This window comes from Pteropus medius, unplaced genomic scaffold (genome assembly GCF_902729225.1).
Source record: "Pteropus medius unplaced genomic scaffold, Ma_sr-lr_union100, whole genome shotgun sequence".
Lineage (NCBI taxonomy): Eukaryota > Metazoa > Chordata > Mammalia > Chiroptera > Pteropodidae > Pteropus > Pteropus medius.
In genome coordinates, this window is record NW_024349797.1 from 16,357,802 (window position 1) to 16,382,882 (window position 25,081).

A 25,081-nucleotide genomic window follows, 5' to 3' on the forward strand; every position below is an offset into this window, starting at 1 on the left:
AAACATGAGCCTTTCAAGGAAAGACTCAATCGTTTGGGGAACACTTAACTTTCCATTAAATTCTGAGGCTTAGTCTCTTCCATTACCATGATCTTCTCTCTTCCAGATCTGATTTTGGAAATACATAAATTGACTTGTTGCTGTTTCTCTAGCTACACAACAGCAAAAGTTTTGTAAGACAGGTATTAGGGAAAGAACACCAATTTGGAGTGACATAGAGGCAGTGGAGTTCCTAGTGGTCTAAGGCGTTGCCACGGGCAGACTGAACGCTTTGCAGAAAGAAGCTTCACACGGTCGAGTCAGTTATTAGTCAGTCTCCTGTAGTCCTGTGTCCTCATTGTTCTTATTCCTTGGAATATCTTTTCTTCCTTAGCACCTTTAGTGTCCCTCTTCTATATCAAAGGGATTCTATATTTCAGATTCATAGATTTCATACTTGCACAGTGAATTTAGGACCTTGTTATAGGATATTTCCCTTCTTTTCAAATTGCAGTGGAATAATTAGCTCAGTTTTCATAGTAATAATCAGATAAGTTTATACACCAAGATATCTCATTCTGTTCTTTTGATTTCTTCTTTCGTCTGTGAGGTCGGGGTTCTCAATGGGAAACTTTCCTTTATCATAAATTCTGAAAGTTGTCAAATTGAGAGGCACTTTTCAGTAAGAAGCAAATTCTCAGTTCCATTTGCAAAGAAACTGTGACATCCTAGTTGGCTCTTTGAAGCTTATCATTTAGGGTCTTAGTCATTGTGCCAAACAGTTAAGAAATTCAGGATACTAAAGTCATGTTTGCAAAACATGAAGATTCCATTTTCTTGAGCAGTGGGTCATTGGAATATGATCATAGGTGATAGCGTTTTAATGCTGAAACATGTTAAGGTAGTTTGTTCAAGTGGCCGTTGGAAAAAATTCTGTGCAATTGAGCTGAGTTTTCAAAGGGAGACATCAACAGTTACCATTAATGGTAATAGCAACAATAGCTATCATTATCATAGTAATATTGTAGACTAATAATAGTAATTTTATGTGTCAAGCACTGTCCTAAGCACTTTACATGTGTCATCTCATTTAATCCTTTACAATAACTCTATGAAGTAAATGTACTATTATACCCATTTTACAGATAATGAAACAAAAGTATAGAGTGGTTAAATAAATTACTCAGAGGTACATATCTAGTGAGTATTGGAAAAGGATTTGACCTTGGTGGTTCTAATCCATAGCACAAGCTCACAACAATTATGTTATACTGTTCCTTCTTAGTACTACTAGTCATCATAGTACAGGGGCACTTCTTTTAGTGACACCTTGGTTTGGCCTTTGAGAATGCCAACATCCATTAACAGCATCCGCAGTTCTGGCTTTCTTTGAGATAAAGGGAAGAAATGAAGTGCCTAGTGCTCAGATTTACCATCTTTTTGGAAATTACATTGAACTGTACCTGAGGTGATATGGACAGCGTTTCAATTCCCAGGTGTTTTAGTGTTATCTCCTGTTCAGCAATTCATTGCAGATAGCAGGTCAGGGAAGAGTTGACAGCCTGTAGGACACACACGCACACACATATGCACGAAGTGGGAGGAAGGAAAAAATACCGAGGAATGCAACATGTCACAGGTTGGGCTTGAATACTTACAGATTTAACTCTTGGGCTGACTCTAGTGCATTTTCTTTCTTCCTTTTGCCTACTTCAGCTTTTTATTTTTTTCTTTTTTAACCTTTTTCATCTCTTTTGTTTACCGGAAATACAGAACTTACAACTATTGCCCTATATATTAGACTAAGTTATGACCACTTTCACTGTTGGTATATACATCCATAACAATCGTATTTATTTTTTTCATTTAATTTATGAGATTAGAAAGTTCATGACAAATAAGATGGCCTAAGTATTTGGTGTCCAAGAGTATTTACAGTAAGATTTTCTATTTACAAACGAGATGGTTCCCTTTGCATTTTATATAATTTTTACATTCAGAAGCACTTCTTGCTTTCAGAATTCAGATTCTTGGAAGAGACCAAGAAGAAAGAATTAGAGATGAATTCTCGCAGAGTAACCCTCTGCTTATCTATTTGGGTATTCCCAAGGAAGTTAAAATTATTATTATTTTGGTTAAAATATGTAACTTGAAGTTCCAGCAGCTGCATTTGAGTCAGAATTTCATTTTTAGAATAATAATCCTCTGTTTTTCATGCATGCATGTAACTTTCACTGATTTCAGTAGCGTTTGTACATATTTCCAAAGGCAGAGTTTAGCCTAGCTGTTTAACTTCAATTAATTTAACCCACAGGAGAGGAGAGATTACATGTTGGCCTAACTGACTATATCAGCAGTTGAATAGTTGACGAATGTTCACTTAGCTCATAATTAGACTCATGTTAGAGTTCATGGAGTTCTCCTAAACTCTAGGTTAGCAGGTGAGTCGTGTGTGTTATTCAGCTCGCTAGCCCTTGATCCTAGATCAGTGTTTGGTTCTTAGAAGAGGATCAGTAAATATTTGTTGAATTGAATTGACTTTAGTTCAGATTTCATCCATTGCAGGAACCCTTCAATAACATTTACTTCATCTAGCAGTGACCTGGGATCCTGGGTAAAATTTCATCTGAGTGTTGAGTTGTACTCATTTTAATTTAGTAGGGACCTAAGTGTAGGAGTGGACACTCAGTTTACACAAAACTCAAGGGGTTAGTTTTTTGTTTGCTTTTAGTGTTAGAAGCAACTACGAAGATCATCTAGTTTAATCCCCCCTCATCACTACAGATATTTCTGTCCATTTTATATTAGAAGCATTCTGGGGCCATGTTTTAAACATCTAAGGTCTTCTTTAAGGATCTTGCCTTTCACCTGGCAGAACATTTAAAGTTTTTCAGTCTTCCTATGTTAAACATTCTTTTAGATTTTCTTCCTAGATCTCTCTCTCTTCTCATGCCATTCAAGCTGCTAGTGCATAATGTCTTTCTAAAAATCATTAAGTATGATAAGGGAAAGCTACTTGCTGCTAGCTCTTCAGAAAAAGTTTTATATGTTTTTTAAAAGAGATTCTAGCCTCAATTCAATAATCTGAATTGACTTGTAATTTCTAATTATTTAGGGAGAATATATAGACCTTCAACTTATTGATTTGAAGTCCACAGAGTAACTTTAGGGCATAGCATGGTCAAATAAATTTTGTTTAGTACATAAATTCAACTTGAATGTCAAAATTCATAATCTTATGGAAGGCTTATTTTATGTAATAATTTTCTGTGCTATAAATACCTCAGGGCCACTTCTCATCTTTTCCCCACACCCACAGAGGTCTTCTTCTCTTGATTTCTCTTGATGCTGGAAATAAATGCTTCTTAAAGAAGATCTCAGGAGGGAAAAGGAAAGGTGAAAAGTTGGCTGCTGGGTCAAACTCTTCTGAGCAGGGTATTCTTTCTGGTTGGGTGTGCAGACCTCTGGAAAGGAATTTCAGTGGGGAAGATGGTTTTATCATTCCCGAGTTAGACAGTTTGGTTGGGGAAATAATTTTTTTTTTCTGAATAAACTTCACAAAACATCATAAAATCACAATGCATTGTACATTTATTCATGAGCCCTTCTTAAGTTTTTCCACAAATGAAAACATTTCCTTACATTGAAACATGAATGATAATTTAAAGCTGGTTTCATGGATAGCTCATCTTCAGCCATTTTCCCCTCAACCTCACCTACTTATTAAATCTAAAGGCAGTGAGAGAGAAGTTTTACTGTTTCAATGCTGACATTCTTCCCTCCCTGCATGTATGAAGTCATTGCTGCTATCATTTGGGAATCCTGCATGTACAGGAAGGGAAAAATATCAACGTAGAGTCTCCAAAGTTGATTTGACTTAGTGTTTGTTAAATGATATCAAACTTTGGAAAAATACTAATGTATATTTGAAAAAATGTGCTATATTTCCCCTACCGAGAAAAAGTTTGACAAGAGCACTGTACTTAATTTTAAAGATGGCATTAATATACGATATATAGCTAATTTTATTCTCTATGGCAAAATAATATACCACTCCTATAAGATCCACATCTTGTAATTTTGAAAAGATGCTGGTAGTCGGCTAATTTAGGACTGAAGTTTGGGAAATAATATTTCTGACTTATATCCATTGTGATTCTAAAGGTATTTTCAGTAGGATAGAACCCCATAGGATTAAAACAAATTTTTGGTGACTGGGCTTATCAAGAATATAACATTGAAAGGTGGTACTTTTAGGTGTAATTGAATTATATGAGGAAAGTATAAAGTCTGATGGAAAATCTGATGGTATTTTACATTAGATGAAGGCAGGCAGGGGTAACTGGAATGTTGATATTATCCCATTGTAAAGTATAAGCTTACAAAGTTAAATACATCACACACACAGAAAGGTAAATTAAATCCCTTTAAAAGTAAAAAAAATTACACTAAATCTTAAGTTATTTATTGCTGAGAAGTATTATATAACTATTCTGAAATTATTTGTATTATTATTAATTGTTTTTCCCTGGACATTGGGTAACAGAAGACAAAGGAAATTGAGGTAAATTAGGCACATGGAAAGTAAAAAGCATGTAGTCATTCTTCTTACATTGTAACATATTTTGCACTAAGAGTATATTAAAACAAATGTAAACTTGAAATAGCAAGCATGCCTGACACTAACCAATTCTTCACATCACCGTAAAATCGCAAATGTAATATTATTAAATAAGAACTTAGTAATGTTTGATCCACATAGAATAAGTGTAAAACAAGGTTATTTTCATGTAATGAAGCGTTTATAAATTCTTACCTATTGCGATTAACATATAAGCACGTTTTAAGAGCAGCAGATATATATTATCATTGTAATGTGTAGCTGTTATCTTTAATGATAAATAGTATGACCTAATTTAAAAAACTTAAACATTTGACTAAGCAGTCATATCTTCTATTTTTAAATGAACAACTTTTCTGCTTTGTCAGTTTTACTAAAAGGTTTTTATTTAAAAACGAAGGCTAAGAGAAAGCCAGTTTATTTTTAGATTTTATTTTTATTCCCATTAAACTTTTTTAACTTCTAAATTATCTTTCCTCTAGTTTTTTAGTGAGTTTTGTTGAATATTAACGTAAGTAGTAGCAATAATATATGAGATCTTATTGTATGATATGCAGCTACATGATAGATACTGCTTGCTTAGTCTTTAGAATTTTGAAGATAACTATTTAATAAACCACTGTTTGTGTTCACAAAATAAAATGTTTCCTCCCCAACATGCAAAATTAAAAAAACACACATAAATAACCATTACCATTAGTTCACAACATATGCTATGGACCATCTAATATATATTATTTTACAGCTTTCCAATGTAGTTTAGCTAACATTTTAGAAATATGTATTATTTCTAAATTCATATGCCTGTTTAAACTTCATTATCTCAAATGATACTGACAGAATGTCATGAAACAGTATCATAATATACATATAGACATTATTTTGATGCAATAAACATGTGATTTTTAAGACTTTCTTAATAAACACACATGTTTATTCTTTGCTAAAACATGTTTCTGCAAGTGCCATACCTATATTTTGCAAGTTTTTGTTTACCCGATTAAGACAGTCTGCTGAAAATTTCCTTTGCTTTGAAAGCTCCTTTTAATTAAACATAAAAGCCCTAACTCATTAGACAAAGCCATTGTTTTTCTTTCCAGGAAACCTCTCCTTCACTGAATCGATAAACTGTGAAACATGGGTTTGGCACTGAAACATGCATTTTTATATTTTTGCTCCTTACTAACCAGATAACACATGAGATGCAATGCAACTTCCACAAAATCAACCTTGCGTTATTGGTATCTGAGCCTGAAGCTCTGTGACCCGTACTAGATTTGTAGATGGTGCTAGTGTGGCAATTGCATCTTATGTGGGATGTATCTGGTGTTTTATTATTTGTTTTAGAGTGTCATTTCAATGTAATGTGCTGTTCTTTGTGTCTTTGTTGTCTCTTTTTTTTCTTTGTCCCCCCAACAGCATTTTGTCCCGCACAGGGAAGAAGGAAAACCAAGATGCCTCCAATTTGACAGTGCCCATGACCATGTGTCTTTTTCCTGTGCCATTCCCACTCACCCCATCTCTAAGACCGCAGGTCAGTTCCATCAACCCTACTGTTACTCGCTCCCTCCTTTACAGCGTCCTGCGAGATGCTCCCTCTGAACGTGGCCTGCAAAGTCGTGATGCTCACTTGTCAGACTACCCTTCTTTGGACTATCAAGGCCTCTACGTGACTTTGGTGACTCTCCTGGATCTAGTTCCTTTACTACAGCATGGCCAACACGGTGAGCATTTAATCGGAAACTTTGGAAATGTACACGTTTGTTTACGGATGCTGGAGACTGTTGTTGTTAATGGAATAAATTGCTTGAAAAGTCTTTGTGTGGCTAGAGCCTTTCTTACAGTGAAACTTAATTATGGCGTTTCCCATTCTAACATTTTTTGCTGTTTTATGGCCAGAGGGATGTTATCCAAGTGGGCTTGCGTTGGCGGGGGAATGGGCCAGGGAAAGGAGGAAGACTGTAACAGGAATTTATCTCTTCTCCCCTGATTTGCTTATCATGGAGACTCTTGTTGAAATGATTTGTGAGCTGAGACTTAAAAATTTGCCCCCCTGAAAATATAAGAGGTAGAGCTTAAAGAGCAGGTCGAATGCACAGACTAATTCTGTGTTTTTTTTTGGAGGGGGCGCAAATCACAGAATCTCTCTGGGACTCATTTTTTCCTGTCTTATCTAACCTAGCAGGTTAGATAAGAAGAAATCTCTTTAAAAAAAAGAAGAAATCTCTAAGAACTCTTCCAGGTTTAATGAACAATCCATAGTTAATTATAAAATGTTGGCCAAGTGGTACAGTGTCTCATGGTGCTATATGCTGTATATGGTGTATAGTGTACAGAAACCCAAGAAAACCAAACTCTTCCCCTTTCTACTGTGTCTTTAGTCAATTTCATTTTCTCGTTTGTTTATTAAATTATTCTAACCCACAAAAAGGTGTACAACAATAATCTCTTCCTTAACTATTCAACATTATATTCGAGTGAACTAAATGAAAAACCATACAGTAAGAAAAGGGATTTTTGCAGAAAGTCAACTTTTAAAACATCAGTTGTTTTAACTTGAAAGCACTGATAATTTGGTTTATGGAAGTATGATAACCAAAGTTTCACTGTACAGAAATATCGGAATTTGGGAAATGGGTGGGTGGTGGGGATTATTTTGCCTTTTAGTTATGGTTGACTCTCCTAAGAGAATGCTAAATGGTTTATTTAGTAAGATATGTTCATAATTTAAAAAATATAAAAAAAATCTATTTTCATAAAAATGATGAAATAATGATTATTGAATTTGTTTTTCTTATACTTACAATTCTGTATTCTAGTGAATATAAAAAATATAGAAATTTGTAAATTTGCTTATTGTATAATTTTGTAGCTGTTTTAAGCCAAGTTACTTTTATGGTGATCCTGTACCAGCTCAGAACTTAAAGGAGTTCAAAAAGCCTCTTTGAACATGAGGCTTCTAGAGCTTACTGAGGTGGTGAGCTCGTCAGTGCTTTTCTTTTGCGACTACCAGTCCTGAGGTCATCGTGGACCTGCCTGGTCCTGGGATGGGCCACTGTGTTAGGGCAGCTGTCCTTTTTCTTCAAAGCCCCTTGATTAAGATAAAAGCATTCAGTTTGGTAACTCACAACCCATTTAATTGCAATTAATGTGTAAATCATGACGATTTCAGGGGGCATGAGTTGTATTTTTGCTTTTATACCTACAGCTATTTTGTGACGTTCCTCTTCGCCGTGGTCTACATACATGCTGTGCTCTTGTTCTGCAGAAGAGAGCTCAGAAGATAGGAAAAACTCACTAGACCATCCTTTAGAATTAAAAACAGTGCAGCGTTGTTTCCCTAAATGTGATCCGAACAACATCAGAATGACTGAGGGAGGTTGGAATATGGAGTTCTGGGTCCCACGCTGGAACTTCTGAATAAGAATTACCAAGGGATGGGTTCTAGGGATCCAAGTTTGAACAAGCTCTCTGGGTGATTGATTTGTACACCGAGTCTGAGAACCACTGCACTAGGGCTAGAGGCTGTGTCTGTACATGGGGCAGTGCAGGTTACTGGAAAGAATCACATTTTTGTCTCAGTTCAGCTACTAACTCTTAGGTGGTCTTGGATAGTCACTTCCTTTTCTCCAGGCCTCAGTTTCCTCATATGAAAAATATTCCAAGTGGGGTCTCAGGCTCCTGTCTGTCCTAGTTCTGTAACTAGGCTAAAATGCAGCTGACCTGACTTTTTATGCAGAGCCTCGGTTAATTATTAGTGAGCCACCTGTGGATTTTTGTTTCATCGGTTTGAGCCCCAGGTTGACTGACACTCGTTCCCCAGTGTACAGTGTGGCTACTTCCGCTCTGTTGTCAGTTGATTGCTTGTCGATATGGCATATTAATTCTAATGATAATCAGAAATGACATGGGGCATCAAAATAGCACTAAGCAGGTAAATCTGCTACAAAACAAAGAAGTCTAATAATTTTCTTTTACAATGGGTATGGAAATGGTCAAAGTCATTATTGTCAAGCCTTGGCTGATGACCTATATATTGGGAGGTCCAGAAATATCAAAATATATATTCAGTGTAATGGGATTTGATCTACATGCATTCTAAAGCTAAATAGTTGTGTTTCTTGAATGTCCTCTATTTTTACTCCTTGTGCAGGTAATAATAATAATGGTAACAATATTAATATTAATAGTAATGGCTAATATTTGTGGAGCACACATTACATGCTATGTTAAGCACTTTACGTTTATCTCGTTTAAACCTCCTAACAATCCTTCTAATGAAGTGAGGTAGGTACTGTTCCTATCCCCATTTTAAAATTTTGATAGAAAGAGTATTAGTAAGTGGCATGTCCTCCCGTGGTAATTGGTAACTAAATGCACAGGGTCATGCAGCATCGCTTTATGACTTCCTTTCTTTAGTGCATGCTCAACCTGTCATTATACTCAAATGAGGTGATACAAGTCACCTCATTGCCCAGGACTCCAGATGTAGGAAGACTGTGGTTTGGTTGATGGAGCAGAAATAGCCTGGTTTTATTTCCAGTCTTGCCCTTGAATTTTTAAAAACTTCCAGCAGGAAATAATTTAACATCCTTGTGCCACAGTTATTGTGTGTGAACTGTAATGGAGGTAAGAATGCTGGAGGGATTTCAGAGTTCATTATCATGATGAAAGTGCTTTTACATATGAAATCGAGGAGTAATATGAATACCAAGTATTACTGAAGATTGATAAAGTGTTGAGGAAGAGCTCATATAATAGACATTTATATTTCCTAATGCAGTCATTCATCAGTCATTTATTGAGCAAATGCTGTCTGATTATGCACAACGCTGAGCTGTATGTTTCAGAACTCTTAATAGGAAGGGAGCAATAGTTGCTTATAGTTTCAACCTGTTCATAAAAACTCACAATGTAAAATTAGCATATTTTGTTAAATGGCAAAATATTCAGTGACTGACTACTTGATTTTGTTTTGTAGATCTTGGACAGTCGATATTTTATACAACTACATGTTTGCTACCCTTTCTCAATGATGATATTCTGAGTACTTTGCCCTACACGATGATATCAACGTTAGCTACCTTTCCTCCATTTCTGCACAAGGATATTATTGAATATCTTAGCACATCTTTTCTACCAATGGCTATCTGTAAGTTCAGTCTTACCTAATACTAGATTATTTTTATGTATTGTACAAATGGAAATTACTTTTGCTGTTTTAGGCTGTAGATTTTCAGATTATAATGAAGTCACTTGCTATGTATGTGTGCCATGATTTAAATTCAGTTGTTTCAGCATGATTATTATGGTGAAAATCAAAGACATAGAAGATGATTATATCTTAGAATTGTTTTATTCACATAGTTTGATCTTATGAAATAGGAAGAAAGAATATGTCAAGGTACATATTCATATGTCAAGGTACAGTCTATATTTCTTACATATTAGTTATGGTGTTTTTGCTACTTTGTAAAGAACAGTGGAGAGAGTGTTGCCTCAGATAAAGAAATTCTTATCTTTTGTACCTGAAGGCAGAAGGGTGTGATGGGAAGAGCAACAGATAGAGAGTCAGGACATGTAGGTTCTAGACTCAGCTCTGTCTGTGATCTGCCCTGTGATGCTGGGTAACTTGCAGAGTTGAAACCTCATCTCCAGCATGAGGCTATAGCATCAGATTTCTCTCATAGGGGTGTTGTGATGATAAAGTGAGAAAAATTTATGAAAACAATTTGTGACTCATGTGCAAGGTACTGTTATAAACGTGGAACATGATTTGAATTTTATTTCACATTACGTTTGACTTAATTCTTCAGGCTTTCCAGACATGAGAGCAAAGAAAACAAATGTTGGGTTGTGGTTTTTATGATCAAAATCCTTCTAAATTATTTTTTAAAAGAAATGGATTATGAATTAATCTATATTTCGGTGAATAATCTGAAAAGATTATGGATTTAGGAATCAAATCGATCTTGAGTCAGATCACAGCTTTGCTACCAACTAGCTGTGTTGTGTGATGTTAGGCAAGTTATCCGACCTTTCTGTTTCTTACCTGTAAAATGAGAATAATAATAATAGCTGCCTCCCGGGGTTGTGATAATTGAGATGATTAATCCAGAAACTGGTAAGGTGCTAGCGCAGTGTCCGGTGTTCAGTAAGTGTTGGTTTACTTCTCTCAATTCTTGTTCTATAAAAATACCTTTATAGGTCACCTTCAGTTCCTAGTGATCATTTCTCACCATTTTAATGTTGTGTACTTATGGTATTATTAAATTTGTTGCTCTGTAAACATATGTACCTTTGAGCCACATTTATGTATTTTATGATCAGCTTTAATTTTAGCTTTGGAATGAAGTTTTCATGTCTTTTAACCAAAGAGTCTGACTTCCGTCTAAATTATATCGTGATTCAAAAAATTAGCAGATTGATTTTACCTATCAAATAATAGAATATTTGATCGTTCTCTTCTTTTGTTCTATGTAACCTTACTGACGAGTGCTTGCTTATTGTTACAGTTTTAGAATTGTATAGTCATTAAAAAAATACATTAACTGTTAAACTTAGGCATATGATTTTTTTTTTTTAAAGAATAGAAGGTGAGACTGTACCTTTTTAATAATTTAACTCACTGTATTCCTACTTCTCAGGAATAAGTTAATAATTTTGGGAGAGGCATTGAATATATTGGGTTTCCGAAGTTATACTTAAGAGTAATCGAGCATTGTGACACCAGGCAATTTGTTTCTCCACCCTTGTTTATGAATTTTAACTTAATTAGAAACATAGACTCCAAAACATGCTTTGTAGTCACATTGGAATCCTTACTTATCTAAATATGTGAACTTTGGCAACTGAAGAGAACAAAAGAGTAAACTGAGTTTAGGACATTTGTGTGAATTTTAGTGTTTATTCGTGGAGTGACTTGGTGTTCATTTAATGGTATGAGCAAGTTGCTTATGTCTCTGGAACTCCATTTTTTTTTTTTTCCAGCTGTAAAGGAGAGGTTTGGAAAAAATGTCCCATCTCTAAGGTTATGTCTGGCATTAATAATCTAGGTGAAATAACATCAATCTTGTTTTATGTAAGAGACACATATCTTCGCGTCATCCGGTTGTTGATCTGGTTCCCTTATCTCGTTGTTCTGGTATTTTAGTCGCTTTAGTTCTGACATTCATTTCTCTTCACTATTCCTGTGGTTCAGCAGTAGCCTATCTTTGTCATATTTAAATCTTCAAAAATAAATCATAATACTAACCATAAAGCCAAATTCTATTAAACATTCAGGTGTTCTTTTGTACTTGTTCCTTCACAGGGTAGATACAAAGACACAAACTCAGAGGTGGAGGAGATCAGTTCCAGATTAATCTTGTTAAAATGAATCGATGTGAGAATATGTGTCTCTTGCTCCCATCCATGTTGTTTCTATTTTTTGGAAGTTGTTTTAGTGTCTAGAAATTCTGACCGAAACTAGAGAGGAGTGTTTAACTTCTTCCGAAATATTTTTATTTCGGGACAGAGATGTTAGCATGAAGGATGTTGCATTTTCCGAGTACTTGATAAAGTCTTTAAAACCAAAAGGCTTTTATCTCTTTGGTACGGTGTTCACAAGTAAAATGTAAAAGATAGACAGTGTTTCAGGTATTAAATGATATCATTAAGGACCCACGAGGTGAAGTTCTGAGCCCTGAAGTGGACCTAATGAGGTACGACTGCTCTTTCAGTTTAAGAGACATGCGTGTGTATAAGTTGTGTACTTCATGTCATTTTTCTCAATAAAGCAAGTACTGTGCTTTTATTTTAAATAATTCCTTTTGAAGTACTGCAGAACATACTGCCATTTATTATAAAAATTTCCTTTGACATAACCTTTTCTTTTGAACTCTTTCCATAAATAAGATATACTTTTTATTCCAAGTATGTGCAATAGTCTTTGTTTATAAAAAATATATTAAAGGAGTTACTAAGAATTGAAAAAGTCATTTGCATTTCACCATGGAAACTGCTCTTTTTTTATTTAAGAATCTGTGATTTGTGGACCAAATTGAAATATGGATGTTGGGAAGATGATACTTTGGCAGAGAAGAGAAAAAGCAAATTCTAAACGAACATTAACTGATAGAAGCTGTGTTATTTCAAAGATAATAATAAAGCTGAACAATTATATCGGTGAAAGACCCTTCTAGTGTATGTTGGTAGTCAGGACTATGCAGTCTCATCTAGTTTCTTTTCTAGGTTAAGTTTCCCACAAAGTCACTTACCCTCAGGAAAAATAAAGGTTCATTCAGATCTTTGCATTGACTTCAAAGCAATCGTCTGACTTAATTGAATATCTGGTTTCAGCTCATTGGCCCTGGATCATTTTTTGTTCTTCTACTACTATAGAGGATGTGAGTTATCTTTCTGTGAGCTTCCAAAATCTAATAAATACATAGAAAAAAGACAGTCAAAAACCAACACGAGATCCTGCTGATATTTAAATAATCTTTTATATGTAAAATCTGTTTTATTAGCTAATGATTATTTTTATACGGTAGGTCTTACTATACTTTAAGAGCTTTATTGTTGAATCGGGGGAAATGTTTTGGAACAGGAATTCAGAAGAGCTGAATTGTAGTTCTTTGATTACTGGCAAACCTCATCAAATTTTAGTTTCTTCAGCCGTAAAATAGTGAATAACACCCTAACCTCCCTGTCTACATCCTGTGCTTCTTGTGAAGACCCCGAGATAACATATAGGAATGGCCTTTCACTATTCAACCTAGTCAAATGACAGATATGTCAAATCTCATCGCAACTAATCCCAATATTCTGCTCAGATTCACATGTCCTGAAATATTCTCGTCTTAAATATCGTTTGAGATAAGAGGCCATCCTCTGGGGCTTGGGATTTTTTTTTTCCCCCCTAGAGTTTATTTTATAATAACAGTAATTATTATAACAGGTTTTGAGCTCATCGAACCTCCACAGTGTTGATGGGCAATGCTATGTCTATGATTTTCATTAATTTACCAGTCTGCAAATATTTTAAAGCGGCATAGGCTTCAGGGTCCTGGAGTCTTAGTCTTCCCAATATGTTGAACTGACATGTCCTTCTTATGGCATATGTATCTTATGTTCAACTTCTATCTCACAGAACACAACGACCTCTGTTTGGAAATGGTTTCGTTGCACGGCAGAACTGACACCAGTTGCCTCCCTTACCTTTACACTTTAAAAAACATAAGGGTAGTGGGGTTTATTTAAATATATTCCAATTCAGACCACTTTTTGCCACCGGTTCTTTTCTGAACAAGCCCAGTAGTTTCCAAACCGGTCTCCTTGCTTCTCTGCTTAGCCCTCCAGTGGTTGTTCCCCACCAAAAAGTCCATGTACATAGATCATGTACATAGATCATTTCACTTTCTTCATCAACACCGTTTGGTTGTTTGCCATCACTCTTATAAATCAAGTTCGGTGTCCTTCCCTGGCCCACAAGGCCCTCTGTGATCTGGCCCCTGCCTCCCTTCCTACTTCATCACTACCTCTCCTGTGTTCTCTCTGCATGTAGTGGCACACGAGTCACAAGCCTTAGTTAGCCTTTCTGCAGTCTCATAAAGGCACCAAGCTTTCGCCTTTGCTCTCGGCTTTTTCCTGTCTCAAAAGCCCGAATGGTCATGTGATTTGCTTCCTTTAGGTCTCAGGGCAAGTATCACATCTTTGGGATGTCCTTCCTTACCCTCTAGCAAAAGCAGGCCTTTTCTGTCTACTCCTTGCCATGATTTATATTTCTTCTCAGGTATTTGTTTGCCTGTTTCCTTAGAACAGCGCTGTGCATGGGACTTTCTGTGATAATGGAAATCTGTGTTATCCAGTACAGTGGCCACTGGCCACATGTAGCAGCTGAGCACTTGAAATGTATCTAGTGGGACTGAGGAACTGAAATTTTATTTTAATTTAATTTAAATTCATTTAAATTTAAATAGCCACATGCGACTATGACTAACATATTGGATAGCACAGACCTAACATTTAAGCTCCATAAGGACAAGGACTTGCCTGTCTTGTTTATGACTGTGCTCTAGAGCCCAGAACAATGCCTGCCTGGTACATAGGAGGTAGTGAAAAAATGCACCTCGAATGAATAGGTGACTAGAGCATTAGCTATGAAGTCAGGTGACTTGGGCTGTAATCCTAATAATTAAGTTGGTGTTCTCATGTAAATAATTTGATTTTTCTTTTATAAAATGGCTTTTTCCATATACTTTATTTTATTTATTTTTTTGTGAGAATCATTTAAGAGCTGTACATGATAGTGTATTAGGAACTATAAAATGCAAGAACAAGATTAAGGAATTATTATTATTCATAGAGGGATGGTGGTATGGTTTTCCTGATGGTGCCAGAGGACCAGGGAATAGATCTTAAGACTTTTCATTGTATCTCCTGAGCACAATATTAATTGTAAAATTTTCTTCTTTTGATTAATTTTCTTCTTCCTTCCATCGTATGTAGCTTTGGCTTTGTACACCCTCATGGGGACAAGCTGCACATCTGTTTACATCATGCTTTTTAACAAGATTTAATAAATGATGTGTGTCTCTGCTTGTTTATTAAATTAGAATTGTGGTGATTTTATTCAGTCAGTTAGAAGGCTAAGAAATTGCAAGGCACTGTCTGTTTATATAAGTATTGGAGCCAATTTCCTAGGGCTGGAGCCAAGGGAGTACTTTTGGCTTTGTGGCTGACCATACTGGAGGGAGAGCATGAATTCGTAGGGCTAGAAGGGACATCCAAAGGTCATTGAACCATTTGGGCTGTTCTCCAAATAGACTTCACCTAAATCATCTGAGACACTTGGGCATCTCTCCCATTTTTAATGGCCTCCAGGCACGGTGATTCTCAGCCTCCCTTAATAGTAGTTTTCATTTTTTAGAAATGCTTCTTAATAAAAAGTTTGAGATGAATTTAAATAAAGGTGAAAACACTTGTCTCAAAAAGAATATTTTTTCATGAGTATATCGGAGACTAGACTTCTTTTTTCTTCCTTAAACGAAGGGAATAAGGGATATGCAATTATTCCTCTCATACCTGGATGCCTTACTCAGTGTTTCCTGTCGTGTTTCTTATTTCTCTAGTAGTGCTTTTCAAATGGAGGTCTAAGGCCTAGTTGCATCAGAATCACTTGATATGCTTATTAAGTATGGACTTTTCTTATTTCCAGAGTTAGGCTCACTAGATGTGGGCTCCCAAAGGCTGAATTTGAACAAGCTTCTTGGCTCAGATCTGAGAGCACCTTTAGATTCAGCTCAAAGTTCTTTTTCCTCAATCATATTCGATTAAGAGCAATGAACTGCTCTCCACATCTTTGTGTAATTATTATTACTTATTTATATTGTTTAGCCAAACAAATTTATCTACCTGAATATCACCTTCTTAGTGGGTTAGCAGCAGCCCAGCTGCAAGTGATGGATGAAAGCAAATGCAAGTAAATGAAACTTAATTATAAATCAGTTTTATTTGTTTGTTTATTTCTGTAGAGCTATTGTAAAAGCCACCATTTATGTAATGCTCCAAGTCCTTTATGAAAAAAAGAATCATGTTAAATTTTTTTTATCTTTTCTACTTTATTATATGACAAATTTGTTTTAGTGTTTTAATTGTTCTTTTATACATGTGTTTTATTGTAAGTTGCCTTATTCTCTTGGATGTAGGTGAGATATTATTTCCACATGTGAATTTTAATATAGAATAAAATAAAGCAGATTTTAGGATTATCTGCTTTTTTGTTATTGTTGTTGCCGTGTTAACGATCTTGTCCATTATGTGTAGGAAATCGAGAGTAGACTTTTTGAGGGTGTTATACTTACTGTACACTGTTCTGTTCATGCTTTCTTGACAATTTGCCACACAAACCCATATATAGGGAGAGATTTCTCCTACTTCTGCAATTATCCTTGAGAAAAGAAATTTGTTTACATTCGAGTCCTTGTGAAGTTTCTTCTATTGTGGGTCTTCTCTCAATTACTGTGTTTAGAATAATCAACTACTTTTTGGAGACAACATATTACCCCGAATGACTTCCATCAGTGCTAGTTTTGAATGCTTTTTGGCTTTATCTGATACATTCTCTTAAAATAGAGAAAGAAATTTAATATAGAGTTGAATATCATCATAAACAAGCCACTTAAAGATGTCCTAAAAGATGTCTTAAGTGGTTATCACCTGAAGGCCAGTATTATATAGCTGTAAGATGAATTTTGAAGAAATCAATTTGCTTTGTGAATGAATACTTGCAGCACAGGATAAAAAGTTCAGCGACAGTGTTATTTACAGATTCAAAAAGTACATTATTTAAAACAACTCAGGTGGATCTAAAGATGGTAAGCTCTGGAAAATAGAAAAAATTCTCATGGTAATGAAGATACTAATGATGAAATTCCATGTGATGGTTTGCATAAAATTGTTTAACGATTTGTGAGTGTTGGAAATAATTTTTAAATTAATGTACTATTTTTTATAATACATGATTTAAAATTTGTATGTGTAACTAAATTACTAAGGTATCCATTATAAGTAGACTATTATCATCTGCATCTGAAAGTTAATCTATTCATATTGGGTTCAAAAACATCTTATTTTAATTTTCTCACAGGGATAACCTTCAACATGCCTTTATGCTTGGGTGCTTGGAGGATTCTTTTTTTTCCCTTTCTTTCCCACCTAGGTATAAACATCTTGAGAGCAGAGGCCACACCTACGTACAGCTCTGCTAAAATCATGACATCATATTCTGGCACTGTTCTGCTCCTTGTAGAGTCTCACCAAACGCTGGCTACTGATGATGACAACCGTAGCATTTGTGTGCTTGGACAAATTTTTTTTTTTGTGGAAAATGTCCGTTGATTTGGTTGGGACCTTTTTAAAAACAGTATTTCTTCTCAGCTCTCATGCTCTATGCAAAGTAGCAAGTATGTGTATAGATTAATTGTGTCTAATTAAAAATATTTTTATTTCAGTGGGTTCCTCAAGGAGAGAAGGAGTGCCCGCCCACGTCAATCTCTCTGCATCATCCATGCTAATGATTGCAATGCAGTACACATCCAACCCAGGTGAGTGGAAATATGGGTGGCTTGGCTGATTCCAAAACCAGTAATGGAACAAGACATCATACAGGTAGGCTAGCAAATCTGATGTGAGAAGAACTTCTCTTGGAGATGGGTTAGAAAACAGACTTTCGAGTTGAAATAAATTTCCCTTGGTATTAGCTGCAGTCTTGCAGGCTAGTGATATTTTCAGAGTGGTCGAGGACACAATTTTAGAACGTTGATTGGAAATCTATTGGATATAAGTATATAGGAATAGTTAAATTAGAAATATCAAAATCTCCTCCAGTCCTAATTGTTCAAGATAACCGCTGTTAATATTTTGTGAATTGCTACTCCAATGCCACACAAGTATACTTGAACACAAATCTTTTACTTTATTTCTGATTATTTCCTTATGTAAATTCATAAAAGAGAGATTAATGGGTTAAAGGATGAAAAAATTTCAATAGTCTTACTATATATGTAAGTACTCTTAACCTGTCATTAAATATTATCATAAAATTTATATAGAGTTGGACAGATGAAAAATAATATCTCAATGTTTTGATTTATATTTCCTTGATTACTAGTGACGTTGAACAGGTTTCGTATGATTTACTCTGTTGGTTTCTGTTCATCAGTATAATTGCAGATGAACTTTGGGAAACTGATCTAAAAAGGGGCTGACTGTTAGAGTCACATGCTATGATATGACTCAGTTTTTGTTTTTATTTGATGTTTATTTGGAAAGCGAACAAATTTATTGGCACTGTTTTCAACCTTCTACTTAATTACATAATAAATAATAAGCTTTTGCTCAGAATGAGAAAAAAATTTTTTTCATTTTGAAATCTTAATAATTTTTAGTTTAAATGTGAAATATTATTTATGAGATTAATTAAAATGCATATATTTTAGAAGTTATCTGATATTTCACTCTGTTTGGCTTAAAGCAGCCTCAAAATGTCATTTATATTTATTATATATTATGTTCTGGAAAAAATTCTTCATTTAGAATCTAGTTACTTGAAGTATCATCATGAGGCTTTGGTCCTAATTTCTATGTTGGGGGGCAGTAAAGCAGGGCGGGTAAAATCATGCGACTTGAGGTTAGATGTGAAGTCACATCTGAACTCACTTGCAAATTGCCAGTTAGTGTAACCTTAAGCAAGTTTTTCAACATCCCTAAGACCAAGTTTCCTCACCTATAAAATGGGAATAATTCTCTCTGCTGTGCCTTAGAATATTGTTGTGAGGGTTTAATGAGTTAAACATGTGTAAAGTGCTTACTTAGCATAGTGAAGGGCACATTGTAAATGCTTGGGATGGCTACAATCTTTTTCTTCTTGGAGTTGAATGTTTCACAGAGAAACCACTGTGATCAGACTTACTTCTGTTAATTCTAAATCTGTATCTTCACCTATTCATGGGGAAATGTTTATAGCCAAAGATTCTATGGTAAGAATTATATTTGGGACCCAAAACTAGTCTTGTGATGTGAGAAACTGTTAAGAAGTGAGGTGATATCCTCCAGGAGGCACTCTGGGACCAAGTTGCTTGAATTTTTATTGGGGGAGACAGCACGAGGCAGCTTGGTCCTTTAGTTTCTGTGTATCGAGGCTAGAGTACAGACCTTGTTCAACTAACAAGCATTCGTTGAAAAATTCCTATGTAAATGGTTCTGTGCTAGGCATTGGGAAAACCATCAGAAATGTAATATATGGTGCATGCTATGGAGCTTATGTCTAATTGGGAATATCAGGCATATTCACATAAATCTTCAATTTACAATGTAAAGAAGTAAGTGAAAAGTACAAAATAAATATTATAGTGTTAATTCATCAGAAGGAGATAACTCTATGGATTGAAATGATCAGGAAAGGCTTTGGAGCAAAGTATGGATCTTAAAGTATGGATAATTTTAATTGATAGGGTTAAGTGGAGTGTCCTGGGAGGGAAATCAGTTTAAACAAAGAGACTCTCTGGGTTTGTTTATGGGGCAGTCAGTGAACTACTCTGAACCAGGTTTGTGTAGCAGACACAAGGAGAATAGCATATGCTGTGTAAGAGAAAGTGGCCTCGAATAACTGTACTTGACTACTCACTGATGGCTTAAAGACAAAATTCCAATTCTAGAGGGCCATTTGTATATTTAATAGTCACTGAATATCTACTATGTGCCAAACACTTGGGGACACCATGGTTAGCAAAACGAACTGATTCCTGCCCTCACTTCGTGAAGCTTATCATACAGTGGTCGGGAGAAGATATGAATCAAATAATTATAAAAGCAAATGTAAAGTTTCAACTGTGATAAGTGCTACAAGACCCTATAAAAGGAGATTTTTCTTTTATTGAAGATGTCAGGGAGGGCTTCTCTGGGGAAGTAACCTTGGGTCTGAGGACTGAAGGGAGAGTAGGATTAACAAGGCCAACAAGGGGTGGGGGATTCAGGCAGAGGCATCTTATATGTTAGAAGGGAGCCTGGCAAGCAGGTGGGACTGAAAGGTCAAGGTCAGTGTAGTTGGAGCTCGGAGTAGTAACTGCCTCATTTGAGATGAAATGGTAGACTTCTGTGGGCCAGAACAGGCTGGATATTGTGGGCTCTCTTTGGGAGTCCTGTGTTTATCCCAAATCTAATGGGAAGGCACTGAAAGACTTTGAGTGGTTATATGTGTGTCATCCTGGTTGCAGTTGAGAATGGTTTAAAAAAGAGCCAGAGGTGATGTAGATTGACTCACGAGGAGGCCTTTGCATCTGTCTAGGCATGTAAAAGGCAGGGGCAATTAAGACTGAGAAAAGTGGAGACGTCTGAGAACTACCTAGAAAGTAAAATTGACAGGACTTGGTGACATATTGGATGTGGTGGGGTTTTAGTCTCATAACTGGATGCATGGAGGTTCTAGTCACTGAGAAAGGAGACGTGGGAAGAAGAAGACCAGGTCTCTGAGGGAAGCTCATGAGATCTGTTTTGGACATGTTGTGTTCAAGGTGTGTTCTGGATATTTAAGAGGAGACGGTATACTTTGGACTAATATACTGTTATATGTCAATTATATCTCAATAAAACTGGAAAAAACCTCCACACATAACCTTAGTAATAATTCTACGTGTTCCAAACACAGAAATGCAAGTAAATCAGCTTACTTAAAAAAATAGGCAATCAATCTATGGCCATGCTACCCTGAACATGCCTGATCCCCTCTGATCTTGGAAGCTAACATGCCTGATCCCCTCTGATCTTGGGCTAGCTTTACTTGGATGGGAGACCACCTAGGAATAGGTATCTTCTGTAAGCATAAAAAATCAGGGATTGTAAGCTGACAAGGTCCTTGCAATCTGTGAGGTCAACCAAGGGTTGCCTTGCCTAATAAAAAAATAGGCAGTGATAATTAGGTAGTTGTATTATGAGTCCGGAACTCAGAATAGAGCCTTGTGTTTGCAGTAATGAACTCTAAGCCTCTATGTCAGAGTCCAATGACATTCATTAAATTGCATACAGATGGTAACCGATGTTGTGTATGAGTGGGACACTGCTTACAAGAGAGCGTAGAATGAAGAGTGGGTTTGTGACCAGGCCTTCAGGGACTCCAGCAGATAATGGCCCAGCGGGATACTAAGCTTGCCAGAGAGACAGATTGTATCTGTTGGGATGTGTTTAGCTGACTAACAGAGGGTTTAACTACAGGAAGGAAGTCTCGGACATAGCTCCTTAGTGTCAGGGGGCTAAGATGGCATCATCTTTGTGTTTCTCTTGAACTTCTCCTCATGTTTGCAAGATGGCCGCCATAGTGGAGGTTGTTATATTCTTACACACCCACATCCACAAACAGGTAACAGGAGCAGTCAGGATAATTAAGCAAGGTCTCCTGGAGTGCCTCTTTCCTTTTATCAGGGAGAAAAAAATGTCTCACAAGCTCTCAAGCAGATTCTCTCTTAGGTCTCACTGGCCAGAACTGAGTCACATGGCCGTCCCTAGCTGCAAGCTGTGTTGGGAAATGGATAAGGTAGAAAGGGTTGTCAATAGCACTTGAGTTGCCACAACAGTGTCTGTCACGGGTAATAAGGATAGGGTCAGTCATGAAGTCAAGGAAGAGGGTTTTAAAGAGAAGGTAGTGGTCAGCAGTACTGAATGCTGCTGAGGGTCAAGTAAAAGGCAGACTGAAAAATGTTCATCAAATCGAATGACAGGGTCATCGGTGACTAAAGCGAGACCTGCTTCAGTGCCCCGATAGGGTTGGAAGACAGAGTAAGGAAGGTATGGTACAGCTATCTAGGGTGAAAGTATCATTCTTCCCTAAGTAAGCAGAGGCAATCAAAGAAGATTGCTGTTGTGTAGCTTTTAAGAATTTCTCAGCAGATGGAACAGGTGATCAAATGACAAGACTCCCATTCTAATCCATCAGTCTGTCACTTGCTATCTGTCCAGACTTGGGCCGTCTAGGACACTAAGTCTCTCCTTTTCCTAATTGCAACATGGTGGTTCTGAGATAATACACATAAAGCTCTTAACACAATACTTGGCATAATGAATGCTCAATATTCATTATTATGATCCTATTAGGCTACTTTTTTTCCCTATATGTTTTTTGGTTACATTGATATCGGTTTATGTTGAAAAGATATGATTATTAGGAATTTTTCTTAATGTTTCCTTTATTGCTAAGATGAATGAAATATTCTTCTCAAGGATCTTAGAATAAAGCTTGATAAAGTCAAAAGCTTACATGGTTTTTGAAAAGTAAAAATATATGGAAATAAATAATTTCTAATGTAATGATAAGAGTGAAAAGTCATACTAATATAGTTTATTGTATCTCAAAGGATGTTTTATCTGGTTTTTACATTTCATGTTCAAATTACATTTTCTTCCTTACAGTGTATCATTGTCAATTATTGGAATGCCTCATGAAATATAAACAAGAAGTCTGGAAAGTAAGTTTTGGCCCACATTTAATTCATAGCAACAAACTTAATTTATATTGTATAGTAAAAATTGTTTTCATGTTAAAAGTATTTTTAGGTCAAATTTATTGATGTCATTATTTTGATGTGGCAGAACCTATAATTCTTTTCTTACTGATTAATTATTATTTAGAACAGGAACGATCTTGAGGAACAGTGGCTTGACAGAAAATGTAATTGGATATCTCTTATTCTTGGAATTTAGCATATTACTATATTAATGTGACAATTTCATTTAAGTTGAAATGTTGCTTGAGAACTTGCCTTCTTTTTAATAGGAGATGTGAATTGTTAAGAAATGTTTTTTAGAAAAATATTTTTAAAAAATGCAGTGTTTGACAAACTGGCTTATGCTGTTCTAAAATACATCTTTAACATTATTCTGAATAGAGAAGAATTTGTTAAAAGAATTGTGTCCTTTTGAATGCTATTTGCGGGACTTATTTACAGGACCAGTAAGTAAATAATAAAAAATAATATCATACAATGATCTAATCTGAGAAGCACACCTGGATGATGAGATTCCAGAGGAATTAACCACCTCAACCCGTCTACTGAAATTTTCACTGCTTTGGTGATATTGAATGAGTTACTTTTATTTTTATTTGACCATGCTAAGTCAAAATATTCTTCCTATTTCCTTTAGGATCTTTTGTATGTGATAGCCTATGGGCCTTCACAAGTGAAACCTCCAGCTGTGCAAATGCTGTTCCATTACTGGCCCAATTTAAAACCTCCTGGGGCAATAAGTGAATACAGGGGCTTGCAGTACACAGGTAAGAATAGCCCTGTGATGCCCTATCTTTATTTCTCGTATGCCATATTTGCCTCACCTACTTATATATAATTTTATCTTGCTGGATTACATTTAAGTGCTTTTTGACATTGTCGCAGATCTTTTCTGAAACTGGGTGGTATAAAATAAGTAAATTAAATCAAAAACATTTCTGACACTATAGCAAATCACGTTAAGTCTCAGTTTCATTTGCTATGCCTGGCCTGCGGTCTTAACTACTCTTAAATTAATCACTGCAAAGGTGGGAGCGGTGAGTAATGCTGCAGATTTGCTCACCATGTAGCAAAACCTCGAAAGGCTAAATCTGTCCTGATAAGAAGACTTGGAGCATGTTCAGCATTACCAGTTTATACACTAAAAAAAAAAAAAAAAAAATTAAATGACCCTGATAGCCTAGTTGGACAGAAAGAGTCAACAATTGCTAAATATTGGTATAATTAATAACTGAGAAGTAAACATTGAATTTAAATGTAAAGGTATATATTTACCAAAAACCTAAACCAACCCCAGGTTCTATGTTGTGGTTTATGCTTACATATTATAAATCAAAAATCAAAGAAGCAACCTATGGCTGATGGAGTTTCTGGTGCCCTTGACTACCCTGTCTCCCCACTTAATCGTATACCTAGTTTTCTGAAATTGGAAGAGGTGACTATTTTGCCAAAGTTAGCTTTTATTCAAGGTACTGTGAGATTGTATACTGATATTCTAGAACTTACTTCTTTCCTGGCATCACTTGTTTTTCCTTAGGTGATTGGAAGTGGTTCAGAAGGAATTTAACTTAATTCCAGTGTCTGATTTATGTTCCCGATTAAAGCCAAGTGTTAGACTTATTAATACTCGTTTTTGAGGCTTTGATGGTTTTTGGTGGGCTTATTCTAAACTTAGAACAAATAATATTGATCTTAGTGGTAACAATAATATGAATAAAAACAATGAAAGTAGATAGGAATTTTTGAAAAATGGAAATTGGTATCATGGGTGTTTTGTATCATCAGTAGTAGATAATGCTTAAGTGTTGCTAAGTGAATAATTGGATTGTAAAAGCAAAAAAAATGAGAAGTATTAATAAAATAAAACATGAAATGACTTAAATATTTGACACCAACCCCTTCTTGATAGATCCTTGAAATAAGCATTTATATGATATGTGAATGAGTAACCAGTATAAAATGAAATTTATTTCGTAAATATTTGAAGAGTAACTCGTATGCCAGATACTGTACTTTTTGTTAATGCTACAAGAATTGACACAAAACCAGACCTTATGGTGTGTAATACAATCTAGATATGGAAATTGGTTCATTTATTCAACAAATACTTATGGGCATAATGTGATAAAAAAAAAAAGACTAAATCGCTAATATCTTGGTGCGTACCTTCCATTTGTTGGGGGAATACCAGGCAACCATCTTACAGTGTGCTAAGTGCTCAGATGGATCAAATACAGTTGACTCTGAACCACACAGGGGTTAGGGTTGCTGGCCTTTCCTCCCCTGCAGTTAAAAATTCGTGAGTAACTTTTGACTCCCCCAAAACTTAGCTGCTAATAACCTACTATTGACTGGAGCCTTATAGATTAAACAACCAATTAACACATATTTTGCATGTTATCCGTATTATATACTGTATTCTTACAATAAAGGCAATTAGAGA

General features: G+C 35.7%; 1 protein-coding gene across 1 annotated transcript in view; it reads left to right on the plus strand.

The window, feature by feature from the left end:
* Positions 1–25,081, plus strand: part of UNC79 (unc-79 subunit of NALCN channel complex) — a 214,070-nt gene that overhangs the window by 33,397 nt on the left and 155,592 nt on the right. Inside the window, exons 3-7 of the mRNA XM_039884084.1 lie at positions 6,020–6,324; positions 9,582–9,752; positions 17,596–17,688; positions 22,544–22,599; positions 23,276–23,405. Coding sequence (XP_039740018.1) covers positions 6,020–6,324; positions 9,582–9,752; positions 17,596–17,688; positions 22,544–22,599; positions 23,276–23,405 — 755 coding nt within the window. The remainder of the gene's footprint in view (positions 1–6,019; positions 6,325–9,581; positions 9,753–17,595; positions 17,689–22,543; positions 22,600–23,275; positions 23,406–25,081) is intronic.